Source organism: Neomonachus schauinslandi, chromosome 1, assembly GCF_002201575.2.
Source record: "Neomonachus schauinslandi chromosome 1, ASM220157v2, whole genome shotgun sequence".
Taxonomy (NCBI): domain Eukaryota; kingdom Metazoa; phylum Chordata; class Mammalia; order Carnivora; family Phocidae; genus Neomonachus; species Neomonachus schauinslandi.
In genome coordinates, this window is record NC_058403.1 from 40,546,734 (window position 1) to 40,566,451 (window position 19,718).

At 37.0% G+C, this 19,718-nt stretch overlaps 1 protein-coding gene across 2 annotated transcripts in view; it reads left to right on the top strand.

The window, feature by feature from the left end:
• The window catches only part of EPHA3 (EPH receptor A3), a 359,545-nt gene that overhangs the window by 219,828 nt on the left and 119,999 nt on the right, over positions 1-19,718 (top strand). For both annotated transcript variants that reach the window (XM_021689408.2, XM_021689410.1), the window contains exons 4-5: positions 7,656-7,811; positions 8,507-8,842. In XM_021689408.2, the coding sequence (XP_021545083.1) occupies positions 7,656-7,811; positions 8,507-8,842 (492 nt within the window). The remainder of the gene's footprint in view (positions 1-7,655; positions 7,812-8,506; positions 8,843-19,718) is intronic.

Below are 19,718 nucleotides of genomic sequence, written 5' to 3' on the forward strand. Positions count from 1 at the left end.
GTACCTCTATTCAAATGGCAAAGAATAGAGTTCCTGTAAGATTGTGGAGTGCAGCTCATTTTGGGAATAAACAGTTGCTTTGACCTTGTACTGGCAAATAGACCCTGTCAGGCCTGGAATTGCAAGGCCAGGAAATCATCTGTTTCGTCAGTGCTGGTTCTGGTCTTTAGTTTGTGTTTATGGCTGGGAATTGATAATATAGCCCTGTGTCTATGGAGCTAAAGTCTGAATACTAAAAGGGACCTATTTACCAACAGCTTTATTTTTTAATTTAAAGTTAATTCAAATTGAAATGAGCCTTTTAACCCTTAATTAGGACCATGTTTTCTCTTAAAAGTCAACCACATTAGTCAACTGGAGACAAAATTCACTTTGCAATTGAAAGGCTGTCTACTTTCTTTCAACAGTAGCCACCATGGTTTACTAAGTGCATTTGTTTTCCTTTCACTATGGTAACTTTACCCATTCTCTGTATCAGCGTAGCTCAAACCCATCAATTATGACTTGGAGGAAACTATGCTATGTGCTTTGGGAATAAGGCCAAGATTCTATCTTGAAGCTTTTTTATAATTATTATTCATTGTATACACAGTGCTCATAATACTATTTCATACTTTTTCTTTGTTATTTTCCAAAGCTGATAGTTAGGGTTTTTTTGTTACCAACCTATTGGCCTGTAGTTTTAGTTCCTGTTTTATTGTTACCTCTTCATAAATATGGAATTAGCGGATTCCCAAAGTATTTTTAATTCATTCACTACAAAATGGTATTATTTTGGTTTCCTTCTATTATTTTATTCACATTTTTTTAGTGTTCTCAATAGCAAATTAAGAGTTGGCAAGGGCTTTATCATTTTTGTTCCACTGTGGCCTATCTTGGGGTTCTTCAATAAATTTTGGGGTTTGCTCAGTAAGTGAGCAAACATACTCTCACTAACTCGGCACTTAGAATAGAGGAATGAAAATCTAGATTAACAAGGAAAAGACAAAATCTCATGGCAGACTAAATTTTATTTTCAATCTTGTGCTCATTTCCCTTGTCATTAAAAAAAGAAAAAAAATCATCTTACATTTTACAAAATTAAAGAGAATTAATATCAATATTTTTATTTTTATTCATTCCCATAAGATTCTCAAAATTTCAAACATCCTACTTTATCTGAAATGTACATAAAATCAAATATGGTTTTATTGTGCTATTGGTTAAGATGAAACTATGAAAAAGGGAATTATTTGTTTGGTGGGCAATTTATTTTTCACATTCAATCATGAAATCAACATGCCCTTTGAATACATACCACTCTGATACAGAAAAACACTGAAAAGAGTAAAAATCTGTTATTTCTTTTTCAAGAATATTTCTTTTAAGTCAGAAGAGAACCTCCTTTCTTTGTCTTGTTGCCCTATGGTGATTTAATAATTTCAGTGGAGAATTTTAATCCTTAAAGTAGTAAGGAAAGTGAAGATACTTCGATCTACTTTTTTTGCTACTTAGAAGTTCTAGGAATTCTACAAGTCTTGATAAACCAAATATTAACCTTTTAAAGTGTCAACCTGAAGAGTTTTTAGAGATAAGTTAGTCAATGCCCATCACTTGACAAATGAAAAAATAGATATGAAGGGACTAAAATTGGGTTCAAGGTACTCATTCACTTCAAAAATGCATCTCAACTGCTAGGTTCTGGACAGTGTGCTAGACACTCAGCATACAAAATGAATAGGAAGTAACTCCTGTCTCTATATTGATCAGGGTCTAACCTGGGAACACATGGTAATTACTACAAATGGAACTTGAGACTTATTTATAGAAGAGGAAGTCACTATCTCAACGACCACATTAAAATTGGAATACACTTGGTCCGTGACTTTGAGATAATACCTATTTAGCAGAAGAGACTAGATCCTAACCTGCATTTTCTCCTTCCTAGTACAGTGCTCTTCCTATAAGATGCTGAAAACAACTTGAAGTCTTGGGATAAAAAGCACAGAAATGAAAGAATTTCTTGGTGAAAATAACATTAAAATGTCATATTGAAAATTATCTTGGCACTCACATTTTCAAGTGAGGAGATCCATTTCTAAAATAACCATGCCATATGGATTTGATCTTTTTAAAGCTAGGATTGCAGCTTTTATCACTGTAAGACTGGACACAATAGCATCTAGGTCATTTTGGAGATTAATACATATTTGTCTGAGGAAAATGAATAAACAAAATCCAAACCTTGTATGAACAAGTCTCATTACTTAGTAAATCCGTGCTGATATCCAGTAGGGTTTGAGGAATGGTTATTAATTTAGACTCATGGCTCACCTTACTTAGATTTATCAACACAAAATCAAGGATGAGAACTCCTGCCAAACTTAACTGTTTCAAAAATCTTCATTAAAGCAGGAGAATAAAACATTTCTGGGACCACAAAAACTAGGGTGGTAATTTGCCTCCACTCAAATGATTATGAAACTGTTTAGCTACTCTTTGGTTTTACTACCCTCGGATTGAAATCTGTGAATAATCTAACCAGTGTTTGAGAAGAACGCATATACTAGGTTACCTGAAGAAATCTGTAAATCAGAATTCTGTCATTTTGGCAGAGGTTTTGAATATGTGTGTATCCACCTTAGTTGAATATTGCTTTAGTAGCTCTCCTGGACCAGGGAAGGCCTTAACTATTTAGCAGATTTTTTTTTTAATTTTAAAACTTAAAACTGGATAAATCTGAATTAGTATCCATTTTGTCTATTCTTTTTTCCTTGATATTCTGTAGTAAGTTGACTAAGATTTCCCTTGAGTAATGAAAGGAAAGAAAACATTACTCTCGGGCGCCTGGGTGGCTCAGTTGGTTAAGCGACTGCTTTCGGCTCAGGTCATGATCCTGGAGTCCCAGGATCGAGTCCCGCATCGGGCTCCTTGCTCAGCGAGGAGTCTGCTTCTCCCTCTGACCCTCCCCCCTCTCATGTGCTGTTTCTCTCTCATTCTCTCTGTCTCAAATAAATAAATAAAATCTTTAAAAAAAAAAAAAAAAAAAAGAAAACATTACTCTCTACTTCTTTCCCTGATGTTTTTTATACTAAACCTTCTCAGTCTCTGAAATAATACTTGGATGACAGAAATATGCTGATTGTTTTATCACTAGTTTTGCTTTCAAATTACAATCATTGCTTTTCTTACTATAACAAGATACTAAAACACAGGTATTTATGCCCCTTAGAGGTAAAGTTTCAAATTCTTCCAGGAGGATTTTTTTGAAAGATGAAGAAGATATAAATAGATAGGTATTTAAGCACAAAATGATTGACTGCAAGGGAGAGATAAGAGAGATTATTTACTGATGGGAAAAATTCCAAAAGTAAGTATGCTATATAAAGAATTTCTCCTTATGCATTTAAAGAGAGTGTTTCCTACCAGTATAATTTTATTACTGAATATAAGTTATTTAGTCATATTCTGAAATTTGTTGGACAATTTTGGTAGAAGATTTAAAGATCCTGCTTGTAGCAAGAAAGGAAAAATTTACTTGCATGACTCCCACATATCATGAGTTGTACTATTCCTGAATTTGACAGTTCTGCCCATCTCCCATAACAATATTAGACATCAAATAGATAGAAAATCCTAGAGAATGACAAGAAAACATTACCCTTTGTGAAATAGTTTCTTACTAGGAGTAAATGATGAAAGATTTGCATTTGTTTAATTAAATAAGTTTTGAATGACTATTCTTCAATGTCATAACAACAGCTTAGAATTAGTAGGGGGCGCCTGGGTGGCTCAGTTGGTTGGGCGACTGCCTTCAGCTCAGGTCATGATCCTGGAGTCCCGGGATCGAGTCCCGGGATCGAGTCCCGCATCGGGCTCCCTGCTCAGCGGGGAGTCTGCTTCTCCCTCTCCTGCTCCCCCCTCTCGTGCTCTCTCTCTCTCTCAAATAAATAAATAAAATCTTTAAAAAAAAAGAATTAGTAGGAAAATAATTCATGGTTCTAGAGAATAATTTGCTTTTAGTAGGTGATTTATATAAAATTAACAGCAGAAAAATCTCTTTTTTGGATTATACCATTGAATTCTTTGTTATCTTGGGGCATGATACTTTTTCTGTTTGTGCTTCAGTTGTCCATTCTATAAAATGAGTAGATTAATATCTATCCCAATGATTTCAATACAATTGCTGTGAGATTCAATTTAGATGGTACCTATGAAAAGTTTTTCAGAAAGAGTAAAGATGTCCACAAAATTTAGGGTATTGTTATCGAATCTATTACTGGACTCTGTATATAGTTGTAATTTGCTGAATATCAACAAACTGGAGAAGTAGAGCCCATCAGCTTGCTACCAGGTGCCAGAAGATGTAGAGTAGGGGCTGTTCTAGCTGTGTGTCACCTGAAGTCCCAGAGCTCTGGGTCCTCAGACGTACAATACACAGACTGTCCAATGTGATTTATTAGGATCTTTTTGGCTCCGTTAGCCTCTATTTAGTATCTCTCAACTGCATTCTCTGCTTGTCTCCCATCCTTTAGAAATACTTTCTTCTGTAGGGATGAGAAACTTGCCCATGGTGACTTAAACAAATAGGGTGTTATTTTTCTGACATTATAAGAAATCTTGAGAGAGGTGCTAGCTGAATCAGCAAGTGCAGGTTACACATCTCATTTTCGTGGCCTTTAACTTATTGTCACATGTAAACCATTATGCAGAGAATCAATGCTGGAATAATGTAGGTAGAGTGGATTTCCTTACATTTGGACCATCTTCTTAGGGGAAAAAAAAATATTTCAAAGACTTTCATCAGATTTCTGTTTGTATCTTTTTGCCCATTTTTGGCCATCACTTTGGCCATCCATAACTATTTGCAATCATGTCTGTGTAAAGGAGTACTCGGCAGACTGAGATTCTGAAGAAAATCAAAATTCTATCAACAAGGAGAAAGCAAGGTTAGTTAGGTGTTTAGTATGCAACCAACAGTACTCATGATGTTCCTCTACTTAATAGTTTGTCTTTCCCTGTTGGTATTTATGTATTTAACTATGTTACTTACAGGCCAGTTTTCCCTATATTCTCTGATCTTTCTCAAATGAGATTCCTTCTGCGTAGTTCCTTCCAACTGCTCAGTCAGAACGGAATGCTTGCTCCTTGTGGCCTGTGTTAAATGTCTGTTGCCCGCTTTCGATCGCAAGGGCCCTTTTAAGATGGACAGAATTAGGGACATTTGTATCTTCAAGGCTAACAGAAAGCCTGAACAAGAGTAAATAAATGATTGCCAAGGATTTATTAAACTGAATGTGTATATGTCTACCTATCTTTTACTATTACTATATCTAAGGTTATTGAATCATATTTAGAGAAAGTCAAGTTACTAGTTTGAGTCACATTCTTAACTTCAAGGTTTATTAACTCTAGCTACTTTCAAGTTATTATTAGAAGTCCTGTGCTGTAGTTAAGAAGTGATTATATGACTGTCTTGTCTTTTCCTTAAATATCCCATAGTATAACCATTTATAATATTAACAAAAAGTGATTGTTTTAGTGAATACCTTTATGCTAAATGTTGTAAAAGCCATAAAAACCTCAAATAAAAACATACAGATAAACTTAAAAGCAACCAAAAAAACAAAGTACACTGAAACACTGCAACTCAATCTTTTAAAGACTCGGCATTTCCCTCTTGCAAATTTAAAGGCGTTCGATGAGCTAAATTGAAACCAGAAGTTAAATGCATAGTTTGTTTATACTTTATATCATTTCCCCCTGAGGCAGTATGACATGGAATATGAGTGGTAGTTTCTAACCAGTGCTCAAGAACAATGTTCAAAAGTTTATAATCCTAATCCATGTTTGGTTAGGGCAATCTGAGTGGCTCTCAATGTGGCACCAAAACTTGTTCGATTTAGGTAATCCTAGTGCAGCCGTTCTTCATAGACACTAGAAAACAGCAAGACTAGCTTAACAATTGCTATTATCTTTAGTTACTTGAGTTATTGTAATCGTGGGTCTTGACAGTAGATTTCCCTTGGCAGTGTATTTCTCAAGAAACATTCAGTAGGAAGACCTGCTGTTATGGATATAATATGTTACCTTTCAAGATGCATTTAATGATTATTAAAGTTAAGATTTGTCCACACAGGCTTTACTTGCGTGTAAATAACCTGTTATTCACAATATGAAGTTGATACGGGGAAAATTTTGGGATTCAGTGATAAACATAATCTATAGGGTATATTCTATATGTAAGTGCTTTAAGCCATCAAATCTCAGTGTAGATTTAAGAAATCATTGACTTCCAAAGGTAATCTGGAAGAAACTTAAAAAATTTGGACCCTGAATTGAATCCTCAAAACAATGTCAAGAGACTTCTTGGCAGGATTTTCACTGTGATTTCAGTTCCCAGTGTAATTCTGGTATTGAATCACATGAACCATTACAGCATTTTGAATTTTACATCAGATTAAACAAAAATAATAGTAATAAATATATAAAGACTGCTAACTGGGCAGCTGAAATCAATATTTCATGACCAGTTCATTGGGCTTAAAGAAATGTCATTCAGAGCTGTCCAGAAAAAAAAGAAGATGACACACTTACTTAAAAAGCTTTAACCTAGGCACACCTGGGTGGCTCAGTCCGGTTAAGTGGCCGACACTTGATTTCAGCTCAGGTCATGATCTTGGTGTCTCTCTCTAAAATAAATAAATCATTTTTTAAGATTTTATTTATTTGATAAAGAGAGAGAGAACATGAGTAGGAGAAGGGGCAAAGGGGGGAGGGGCAGAGGGAAAAGTGGACTCCCCACTGATCAGGGAGCCCTTCCTAGCTCTATTCCAGGACCCCAGGATCACAACCTGAACCAAAGTCAGACGCTTAACCAGCTGAGCCACCCAGGTGCCCCTAAGATAAACAAATCTTTAAAAAAAAAAAGGGCTTTAATCTAGTAACAATTCACAAGTAGATCAGTTTAAATAGAAATTATACCTCCCAGGTATTTGAGGTATAGAAAAGGAACTATACTGAAATAGAAATTATACCTCACTATGTTTTTGAGATACAGACAAGAAAATACATTAAAATCTTCAGTTTAAGCCATTGCTGTAGAAGTTAAGGAACAACACTGTCAAGGCAGAAAAAAAAAAAAAACAAAACATAGCTCCTGGGAACCATGCATCAAGAATCTTAAAATAACGAAGCCACGATTTCTTCCTTCAGTTGCTTACACTTTGTGGAGATGGAGTTGTACACACAGAAACCAATAAAAGCCGAGCGAGTAGGTAATGCAGTAACTGTAGTGCAGAGACTGTACACATTGCATCATGTTTTAAAAGGGAATGGCTACATGATGACATGGCTTTGCTGTATTTTCTCCACAAATAGTTCAATGCCAAGTTAAGCTGTGAAAACATGAGCTGGAAATTTCATCACACTCTGGTGCCAAAATAATCTAAATCTTCGGGGTTTTTTTCCCCTTAACATTTGGTGCAAATTCAAATGTATATGTGGAGAAACTACACTGGGCCACATTATTTGCTTCTGTAAGTTCTGGAAAGGAAAAAAATGGATTTTTATTCATAATGAATGCATACCCTAACATTCTGAAATCTGTTTTACGTATTTTCAAAAATACATTTTCAAAATTATCCAGAATTTTAAAAGAGCTGTTTTATTTGTAGCTTGCCGACCAGGTTTCTACAAGGCTTCGGATGGTAATATGAAATGTGCCAAGTGCCCACCCCACAGTTCTACTCACGAAGATGGTTCAGTGAACTGCAGGTGTGAGAATAATTACTTCCGAGCAGACAAAGACCCTCCATCCATGGCTTGTACCCGTGAGTAGTTTTGCTGCAACCCATGCCTCCATGTTTGTTTTATTTTGTTTTTTCTTCTTGTTATTGTGCTTCTTTATTCTTTTTTTTTTTTAAGCATTTGGCCCATTTCCTTCCGTTATCCATGTGCAAATTGAAAGTTTTCTCTGCTTCACTCTCCATGCTTGGCTCACCACAAATGCAACATTTATCACGCAAAATGAATTAGTTTTTAAAGCACTTCCTGCAACAGGACCCCCAGGAAGAAGGAAAATTTTCTTTATCTTGGTTTAGATCTTGTATTACATTTGACAGAATCAGGGAGGTTATAGTCATGGGATTTGCATTTTTACATTTCTATTCCCTCTTGTTATGTGTTGGTCATAGGTCATAGGGAAAAAGGACTAAGATTTATAAAACTAATGGTAAAGTTTTCATAACTATTCACAAGGGCATTGAATTTAGTAGTAAATTCCCTTGTTGGACTACGTGAATGTATCTTCAACCTTGAGTCAAAACTCCCCCGTTCATGGCTTAGGGAGGACTGCTCTTGAATCCATGTGTCTATAATCCCAGGGATCCTCTAAGGATGAATTAAAAGTATATAATAGAGACAAGATGGTTATTTACCTCTTTCAGTTCCATTGTAAATTATCTATTTCCCTTTGTAGTAGAACACAGAAGTGAGGCTCATCAATCTTTGTTGAACTACTTTGCAGGACCTCCATCTGCACCAAGAAATGTTATCTCTAATATAAACGAGACCTCGGTCATCCTGGACTGGAGTTGGCCCCTGGACACAGGAGGCCGGAAAGATGTTACCTTCAACATCATATGTAAAAAATGTGGGTGGAATATAAAACAGTGTGAGCCATGCAGCCCAAATGTCCGCTTCCTCCCTCGACAGTTTGGACTCCTCAACACCACAGTGACAGTGACAGACCTCCTGGCACATACTAACTACACCTTTGAGATTGATGCCATTAACGGGGTGTCAGAGCTGAGCTCGCCACCAAGACAGGTCGCTGCAGTCAGCATCACAACCAACCAGGCTGGTGAGTACATGCTGGACGCTTCCTACTCCTGCCGTCTCAGAGCCAAGTAATGGTTTTGACAGAGAGAGAGTGGAAAAAAGAGTGGGGAAAAAATTTTTTTAGAAAGAGCCCCAGAGGAGCGCCTAGGTGGCTCAGTTGTTAAGCGTCTGCCTTCGGCTCAGGTCATGGACCCAGGGTCCTAGGATCGAGCCCCACATCAGGCTCTCTGCTCCGCGGGAAGCCTGCTTCTCCCTCTCCCACTTCCCCTGCTTGTGTTCCCTCTCTCTCTGTCTCTCTGTCAAAATAAAAAAAATAAAATCTTTAAATAAAAAAAAAGATAGACGAACCATGAGAGACGATGGACTCTGAAAAACAAACAGGGTTCTAGGGGAGGGGGGTGGGAGGATGGGTTAGCCTGGTGGTGGGTATTGAGGAGGGCACATTCTGCATGGAGCACTGGGTGTTATGCACAAACAATGAATCATGGAACACTTCATCTAAAACTAATGATGTAATGTATGGGGATTAACATAAGAATAAAAAAAAAAGAAAAAAAAAAAAAAGAAAGAGCCCCAGAATTTTCTTTTCTGTCACATTTAGACAGTTATGCTACATTGAATAACTCAGTTTAATTCTTCAAGTTGGGATAAGTATTATTTATTAGATAATTTTAAGCTAGTTTAATCCATTGCTTTTCAATTTGGAATCTTTAAATAATTATGACACCAGAAATGGTACTTGTGGGGCTCCTTGACACATTTTGATATTTCAAAGAACTTAACAGGCATTGAAACTTAGCTTGCAAAAGGTTATTCAGGATACTCAAAACTAGAAATACCTTAACCTTAGTTATAATTATATCATATTTTTGATATCATCATTCAGTTATTTTATGTTCCTCAACAGCTCTGAGTATTATTCGCTGAGATTAATTAAAAATAAGAAAATAAATCCATTTTATTTGATAGATGTAATTTGTACTTAAAAATTCAAAATATGGAACTTGTGGAGTAGTATAGTGAAAAGAGGTCTTGGTGGAGAACAGTTGAAATGACTGATCTAAAAATTTTACAAATATAAATTACTTTTATATTTTTCCACTGAGAAACTTTTTCCAATTGAAACAAAATACTACATTTGCAGGTAGTAAGCCAAGGCCCTTTAACATGGAATGGAAAAATTAAACAAAAAGCAAACTGCTCACCTTTCTTTATCTTTACATCCACATTTCTGTTCTCTTAACTATTAGTAAATTTTGTTCTTTCAATCACCCCTTAAATCTTCTCTGTGTTTTCTCATTCTCTGATAATTCTTACGATTTTTTGCCTATAACTTTTGTGTTTTTGTTTTATTTTGTTTTTTAAACAGTAGAGTCCAAAATTATTTATGGGATTTTATTTGTGATTCTCTCAAACATATGGAAGGGTTATACTTGACAAAATATACCCCTGTGACACACCAGTGATACCCCTTTGAGATAAGGCAATCACAGTGTTTCCATTATTGATAACTGTGATGAATGAGAAATAAACAGTTTTCTTTTGTAGTCAACAAAGCCTGGGCAAAGTTAAGCTGATATTCATTGTATATAATTGTTGCTCTGAGATACCATAATTTGGGATACTGCATTCCAAGCAGCTCAAGACAGAAATATCATTGCATCGTTTATACATAAATAAATAATGGAGCCATAAAGGGGAGAAAAGGAAGAGATGGAATGTGCCCCGAGAATGTTTCAACTAGAAGTACAGGTTCTAGTGTCTGCTCCCAGGTGGGCTCACCCCGGAGCGGTAAGTCAAGATGGAGAGTCAACTTTGCCTCTTACCTGCATGTGGCTTAAATTTGGAAGTCCCTCTGCTGTCTCGTAGGACTCACCCTTTGCTCGGAGGATGACAGAAGGTATACTGGATGGCATAATGGAAGGAAAAGAGAGCCCAATAAATTCTCTCTTTGGCTGGGAAAGGTCTTAGAGCATCAGCCAAAAAACTAGCTAAAATACACCACTTTTGTTTCACTTGGCTGGCTCAGGAAGATTAGTTAAACCACCAAAGTTGCACAGTTAAAGATATGTCACCCATGGCTAATATTCAGTAAATAGGCATCAGTATGACTCTGCTGGCTGTTAAAATTTTGTACTACTTCTATACTAGCTCCAAGTAGTTCTTACTACTCCTGCAGGTGAGTTACACAAATACCTCTGTATTGGTTCACTTCTCAGGTATCCTGAGTATAGCCTGCTAAGCCCAGTGTCTCACCTCTAGTTGTCTTCTCCCATAATTTGACAACCAAAGGAGAAAAACTGGCATAAGGGGTGTTCTTCACAGCCCTGCACTGGAACTCCTCCTTCTTGAGGGGTCCTTGTCTCTGCTATGTCATTGATAGTTATTTTGAATATTACCCCTGGCAGAGTCCATGTGCAGATGTCTCCCTTTCTGATTCCACATCCTTCTTTTGTTCCTACTTTGCTTCTGGTCTTCTATACTGATGGAACTCTTACACTTTTACCTTCTCTTATGGTGATAAATAAACTTTATTTGTGGAAAAGACATGACTTTTAAATGAAGAGTCCTGAGTCATTATTTTAATCTTGCTTACTGAATCTGTATTTTTCCCCACTGGCAGTAGATCCCAGACCAAACAACTTATGTTTTTGCTTTGCTTCAGTTAATGGTATTTAAACTTTGTAACTAATAGTACTTAAAAATTTGTAACTTAGGTTTACTTAACTATCTTCCATGAGAGAAAAAGATGAGTAATGCTGTTGCTATATATTGCATGATTACAGCTTCTCATATTCAGTGAACACAGGGATTTTAAGAAATTATAATTATGTGGCAAATGGCCTTCCCAAATCCTATATTTCATGCTGATTTACTACCTTGTTTAAAATAGGAGCATCAATCTGTGTTATAATTATCTCCTAAGTCAAACAGAAACGTATAAAAACAAGCAAGAGCTCCTTATTTCCTATCTTATCATTGGCCTCTGACTTTCTGACAATGCATTTATCAGGAAACTAATAGTTCCAGATATATACAGTGAATGAATCTAGGTAAGGGCAACCAAGAGCAGACCAAGACATTAAAAAATAAATGGGGTTGATGCTTTGGCCCTGCAAGTTACAAATCACAGGGTAAGACAGATTCACCAGGGATGATATCAGTTATTCTCTCTAACCCCACTATCATTTTTTTAAATTAATTTGTCTACACTATGCACCACTAGGCATTTTATATATTTATTTCAGGGTGCCTATATCATTTTGTGTGCCTGGGGTGGTAGAGGTATTTGTTCCACCTTCAAATCCCCACAGTGAGATATATAAGCAAGATTAGGAGCAATGCTATTTCTCCAGGGAGTATTTCTTTGTTTTGCTTTATTTTTGTTCTTGTGAAGGTTAATGGACTAGAAACCCTGAAAAATGAGCTCCCTACCACTAGAAAGATATGGCCACGGTGGATAGGATCCATGGTTTTTAAATTCCTCCTAGTCTCTCTATCTTTGACAAGGATATAAAGGGGAAACATGAATGTCCCATTTAATTTAGTTTGTGAGATTGAGTTTGTTGATTTTTCTCTTGATTACATTGTGAAAGCCGTGCGATGACCATGTGATAAGGCATCTTCTAAATTGTAGAGGATTATGTTGTAAATTCGGATGTTTGTTCAATATTTTCACAAAGTATGCCAGTGAGATCAAAAGTGTGGTCTCTACATAAAGATTGTATCTATCTGTGAATTTATCAGTCAAACATGTTCAGAAAGAATTGCAGATTGCAAAACAAAAATCTGTAAAGTTATAACTTGGTGTAAATTGTGACTTCTTGTTTTCTTCCCTGAACCAGTGTATTTACTTTTCAGTTCTGGAAGTAATTATTCCACTAGTGGAATATCTGTCTCAGTATATTCTCAACCTCCATCAGCATCTGCCCACTTCTTCACTTTTCTACAACATGTAATGATCTCAGACTAAAATAGGGAGCACTGATAGATACTTTAGAGGCTTTCCGTCTTGAGGTTCACCCCACCTCCATTTTACAGCTGGAGAAAGTGAGATCCCAGAGGCTTTTCCAAAATTTCATCAAGAGATCAAACTTTTGCTTATGTCTCCCAACTCCAATTCCATTTCCAACTTCTATGCTCATAGTCTTTCTGTCATCCTGTGATTCATGTCATGTGGCTACCAAAATAAATGCTTAGCCTTGGAGACAGGGGCCTTGCTGGAATATTTACTCTAACGTATGCCATCCCTAGTAAACTTGGTCCTTGCTTCTCAGTCATCTGTCAAAGGGCTTCTTAGGGGCATTCTGCACTAGATCTTCCTTATCATCTCTACTCTTCAGCAAACCTAATCTCATCCTTCATGCCCTCATTCTCCACAGATGATTTTACCTCTGTGATATTGTGATTTATAATAAGAAAAAATACATTTGGTTTTGGTCCCAGTTCAGGGCACAGTGGTCCCACAACGCCTGGAATTTCCTAAGTGATAAGAGTAGTAAAGGTGTATTTTGTTATTCATAATAACCCCTTCATCCAGGCCTGCATTTAGGTTAATGAATTGGCTTTTGGAAAACCCCTAAGGATGGCGTCTGGATTCCCAGGGGAACCAAAGCCTGTGATTAGAAGGTTGAAACTTTCAGGTCCCCTATTTCCCACCCACAACTCCAGGAGTAGGGAGAGGGGCTGGAGATGGAGTTCAATCGCCAATGATGTAATCAATCTTGCCTACATAATGAGGCCTCCTTAAAAGCCCAAAAGATGGGATTCAGAAAGCATCTGGGTTGGTGAAGACATTCAGGTGCTGGTAGGTGACATGCCTGGAGAGAGGGTGTAAGCTCTATGCCTCTTCTGCTATACCTTGCCCTACACATCTCACATCTCGCTGTTTCTGAGTTGTATTCTTTTATAAGAAGCTGGTAATCTAGTAAGAAAAATGTTCCCTGCATTCTGGAGCTACTGTAGCAAATTAATTGGACCCAAAGAGGAAGTGGTGGGAATCTCTGATTTATGGCTGGTGAGACAGAATCACATATAACAAACAGGACTTGAGATTAGCAGCTGAAAGGAGGGCAGGGGGACTGACCCCTTAACCTGTGGGGTCCAATGCTAATTCCAGGTAGATAATATCAGAACTGAATTCAGTTGTAAGATACCCAGCTCATGGGTCAGAATTGCTTGGCGTGGGGAAGTCCTGACACACTGGGTAACCAGAAGGGAAGTGTTTTGTGAGTTGAGTGTTGAGATTAGAGGAGTCACAGCAGAGTGTGTTTTTCCTCTTACACTGTCCTCACTTATCAAGACCATAAAGGTTAAGAAGAAAAAGAAAATGCTACTCTCCCCCCCACACCCAACTCCTTTGAGTCTAATTTCCTCCCTTTGTACCTACTAACTCTCACTGATTCAGAGTCTTTATAGAATGTGCTCTCCAGCAAATCTCCTTCCCTTCTAGCATCTTCAGCATGCACTCTCCTGGCTCTTTTTCTTTGCCTTTTGTGCAATTGTGTAGGTTTTCCTTCATCTTAGAGGAAGTTAGAAAGAATGAAATAACAGAAGCAACAATAACAACATGCACATAGGTGTGTGAATCTTCAAGATTCCATCCTATTTTTCTCTGAATTTTCAGTCTGAGATTTTTTTTTTTTTTTTTTAGAGTAATCCTTACTTCTTTTGTTCTCTCATTCATACTAAGGTTTGATTTCTGCCCTCGTGCAACAGCAAGTGCCCTCCTAGAAAACAGTAATAATTTCTTATTTGTATCTTTATGTTAAATTGTTAGGAAGAATATAAATGTCATGAGGCTGTGGACCTTCTCTGATGTTCACATTTGTATTTCTCAGACTTAGAACAATGCCTTCCAGCACCTTGTAATCACTCGAATGTTTACTGAATGAATGAATATTGAGTGGAAATTTGCATCATTCAAAATTAAATATATTCTCCCTCAAACAACTTTCTTTCCTTATTTCTTTCCTCTCTGCCAAGATAACCATCATTTCCCCAGTTCACCAGATTCCAATCTAACACTTAGAAGCATCTTTGTTTCATCTACATTTAAGAAATTGTCACATACTACTGATTTTTCCTTTCAATTGTTTTGGATCCTTCTGCTTTTTAGCGATACTTACTGTCAATTTCTAAAATTCCTGGTTATAGCATTTATAAATAAATGTTGTGATGAATTGTAATAGTCCTCTTTTAATTATGTTGAGATCCCAAGATAAAAAAGTAGGAACTAATATGTATTCATTTAAATAAAAATATTTTACGGCTTAGCAACTTCTTTCCACTGAGATATGGATAAAAAGTGTTAAGAGGTCAACAAATATATTTGAATGCCTCTTTTACCTGCATGCCATACGTGCCCGAGCCATGCAGGAATTTGCAATCTAAGTATAGAATTAAAAACAATATATATGTCGGGGCGCCTGGGTGGCTCAGTCTGTTAAGCGTCTTCCTTCAGCTCAGGTCATGATCCCAGGGTCCTGGAATTGAGGCCCACATCTGGCTCCCTGCTCAGCTGGGAGCCTGCTTCTCCCTCTGCCCCTTTGGGACGCCCCCCCCCGCCCCGGCCCCTGCTCATGCCTGTGCTTGCTTGCGCTTTCTCTCTCTGAAATAAATCAATAAAATCTTAAAGAAAACAATATATATGAAACAAAAAAATTTACATAAGACACTATGTAATTAAATTAGTTAAAAATTTTAGGGAAACCTTTGAAGAAGAGTTAAATGTTCTTTGAAAAATAGAAATAAATCAGATAGATATAAAGAAAAAGAAGTATGTATATCATATCATGGTGTTGGAGTTGTGTTTCCTGAAGGCTAGGCTGAAAGGAGGAAATTGATCTTGTTTAAGGGGTAAAAAGAAATCAGGTTGGATAGTCAAGGAAGACCAAGCACCCTGAATGTTACATAATGGGATGTTGGATAGAGATAAACACTTTGAGTGGAAGAGTAACTTCATTCAATTCGTGTTTTAGGAAGTATTATTGAAAAGAGCAGGGAATAAAGTCAATAAATAAAATTCTTAGCATTTGAATGACTTAATTGTAATTAAAGAATGAAATAAATAACATCGTTGGATTTATACGATTATTAACATTATCTGTAATTATTATTTTCAAGTCTAATGTGGCATTTTTAAAACTTTAGAGCCATAAACTCAACCCCACATAAATAATTTTTTGGGATTTCAACCTTTTTCTACTTGGATTCCTGGTTGCCAGATTGTTGGCACTGAAGTACCATCAGTCCTAGAATTATTGGACTAACTGACCTTAGTTTGACACTTAGGTAAATGCCATCCTATTTATCTCAATTTATGTTAGTTGAAAGATATGTCCCTCCATTCTCTGGGTCCTAGTATTGCTCTAGTATTTCCTTTTTCAACATCTCCCCAATCTTGTTTTACTTTTTTGCTCCAGGCATGCACATTTTTAATATTTTTCTCTAGTTCAATTTAAACTTATTTTTTCTCTATGAACATTATCCTGACCCCGATTCTTACATAGAGTGAATAGAACTTACCCTCCTCTTTCAATTTACCCTATTAGAGTTCTGCATGTAGGTGTACAATTTCTATCGTAAGATGTGATTTGTTCACATACGTGAAAATACTACAATGTTACAAAATAGTATTGTAGTACACCTTTTGTGCTCATACCTTCGCCCAGATGCTTTGGAAGTTAACATTTCACCCCAATTGCTTTATCATTCTCTCCCCCTTCTCCTTCTGTATATAGATATTATTTATTTCTGAACCTCTTGAAAGTAAATTGCACATGATATGCCCCCTTTGTTGCTAGCTACTTCAGTGTAAATTTCTTAAGAACACTGAGATTTCTCACATTTAGGTCTTTCAACCATTTGGAGTCAATTTTTGTGTGTGGTGTAAGGAACTGGTCCAGTTTCATTCTTCTGCATGTGGCTGTCCAATTTTCCCAACACCATTTGTTGAAGAGACTGTCTTTTTTCCATTGGACATTCTTTTCTGCTTTGTCGAAGATTAGTTGACCAGAGAGTTGAGGGTCCATTTCTGGGCTCTTGATTCTGTTCCATTGATCTATGTGTCTGTTTTTGTGCCAGTACCATACTGTCTTTTTGTTGTTGTTGTTGTTGTTGTTTTAATTTTATTATGTCATGTTAATCACCATACATTACATCACTAGTTTTTGATGTAGTATTCCATGATTCATTGTTTGTGTATAACACCCAGTGCTCCATTCAGTATGTGCCTTCTTTAATATCCATCACCAGGCTAACCCATTCCCCCACCCCCTACCCTCCAGAACCCTCAGTTTGTTTCACAGAGTCCACAGTCTCTCATGGTTGTCTCCCCCTCCGATTTCCCCCCCTTCATTTTTCCCTTCCTACTATCTTCTTTTTTTTTTTTTAACATATAATGTATTATTTGTTTCAGAGGTACAGGTCTGTGATTCAACTGTCTTACACAGTTCACAGCACTCACCATAGCTATGGTGAATACCATACTGTCTGATGATTACAGCTTTGTAATAGAGCTTGAAGTCCCGAATTGTGATGCCACCAGCTTTGCTTTTCTTTTTCAACATTCCTCTGCTATTCGCGGTCTTTTCTGGTTCCATACAAATTTTAGGATTATTTGTTCCATTTCTTTGAAAAAAGTGGATGGTATTTTGATAGGGATTGCATTAAATGTGTAGATTGCTCTAGGTAACATTGACATCTTCACAATATTTGTTCTTCCAATCCATGAGCGTGGAACGTTTTTTCCATTTCTTTGTGTCTTCCTCAATTTCTTTCATGAGTATTTTATAGTTTTCTGAGTACAGTTTCTTAGCCTCTTTGGTTAGATTTATTCCTAGGTATCTTATGGTTTTGGGTGCAATTGTAAATGGGGTCAACTCCTTAATTTCTCTTTCTTCTGTCTTGTTGGTGTATAGGAATGCCACTGACTTCTGTGCATTGATTTTATATCCTGCCACTTGACTGAATTCCTGTATGAGTTCTAGCAGTTTTGGGGTGGAGTCTTTTGGGTTTTCCACATAAAGTATCATACCATCTGCAAAGAGTGAGAGTTTGACTTCTTCTTTGCTGATTTGGATGCCTTTTATTTCTTTTTGTTGTCTGATTGCTGTGGCTAGGACTTCTAGTACTATGTTGAATAGCAGTGGTGATAGTGGACATCCCTACCATGTTCCTCTCCCTTGAGACAGGAATCCATCAAAATCCTAAAAGAGAACACAGGCAGCAACCTCTTTGACCTCAGCCACAGCAACTTCTTCCTAGAAACATTGCCAAAGGCAAGGGAAGCAAGGGCAAAAATGAACTATCGGGACTTCATCAAGATGAAAAGCTTTTGCACAGCAAAAGAAACAGTCAACAAAACCAAAAGACAACCGACAGAATGGGAGAAGATACTTGCAAATGACATATCAGATAAAGGGCTAGTACCCAAAATCTATAAAGAACTTAACTCAACACTCAAAGAACAAATGATCCAATCAAGAAATGGGCAGAAGACATGAACAGACAGTTTTCCAAAGAAGACATCCAAATGGCCAACAGACACATGAAAAAGTGCTCAACATAGCTCGGCATCAGGGAAATCCAGATCAAAACCTCAATGAGATATCACCTCACACCAGTCAGAATGGCTAAAATTAACAGGTCAGGAAATGACAGATGTTGGCAGGGATGCAGGAAAAGGGGAACCCTCCTACACTGTTGGTGGGAATGCAAGCTGATGCAGCCACTCTGGAAAACAGTATGGAGGTTCCTCAAAAACTTGAAGATAGAGCTACCATACGACCCAGCAATTGCACTACTGGGTATTTACCCCAAAGATACAAATGTAGTGATCTGAAGGGATACGTGCACCCTGATGTTTATAGCAGCAATATCCACAATAGTCAAACTATGGAAAGAGCCAAGATGTCCGTTGACAGATGAATGGATAAAGAAGATGTGGTATATATATACAATGGAATATTATGCAGCCACCAAAAGGAATGACATCTTGCCTTTTGCAATGACATGGACAGAACTGGAGGGTATTATGCTGACCGAAATAAGTCAATCAGAGAAAGACATGTATCATATGATCTCACTGATATGAGGAATTCTTAATCCCAGGAAACAAACTGAGGGTTGCTGGAGTGGTGGGGAGTAGGAGAGATGGGGTGGCTGGGTGATAGACATTGGGGAGGATATGTGCTATGGTGAGTGCTGTGAATTGTGTAAGACTGTTGAATCACAGACCTGTACCTCTGAAACAAATAATACATTATATGTTAAAAAAAAAAAAAGAAGAAGAATATAGCAGGAAGGGAAAAATGAAGGGGGAGAAATCGGAGGGGGAGACGAACCATGAGAGACTATGGACTCTGAGAAACAAACTGAAGGTTCTAGAGGGGAGGGGGTTGGGGGGATGGGTTAGCCTGGTGATGGGTATTAAAGAGGGCACATACTGCATGAGCACTATGTGTTATATGCAAACAATGAATCATGGAACACTACATCAAAAACTAATGATGTAAAGTATGGTGATTAACATAACGTAATAAATAAACAAAATAAAATAAATAAATATAATAAAATAAAATAAAAAACACTGAAATTTCTTACATAACGTCAATACATTTATCAGAATAAGGACAGTCACATTGTTCCCTGCTATTATCTCAGATACTAGTCAACTTTTGTCAGTTGTTCTACTGGTGTCCCTTTAGCAAAAACAAATTGATATTCTGTTTAAGTTTCTCTTTATAAAATAGCTCCTAGTTATAATAACAAATAAATTAATATTTTTTGTGAATTGTCTTTCTCTGACTTATTTCACTTAGCATAATACTGTCTAGCTCCATCCATGTCTTTGCAATGGCAAGATTTCATTCTTTTTTATAGATAATATTCCATCG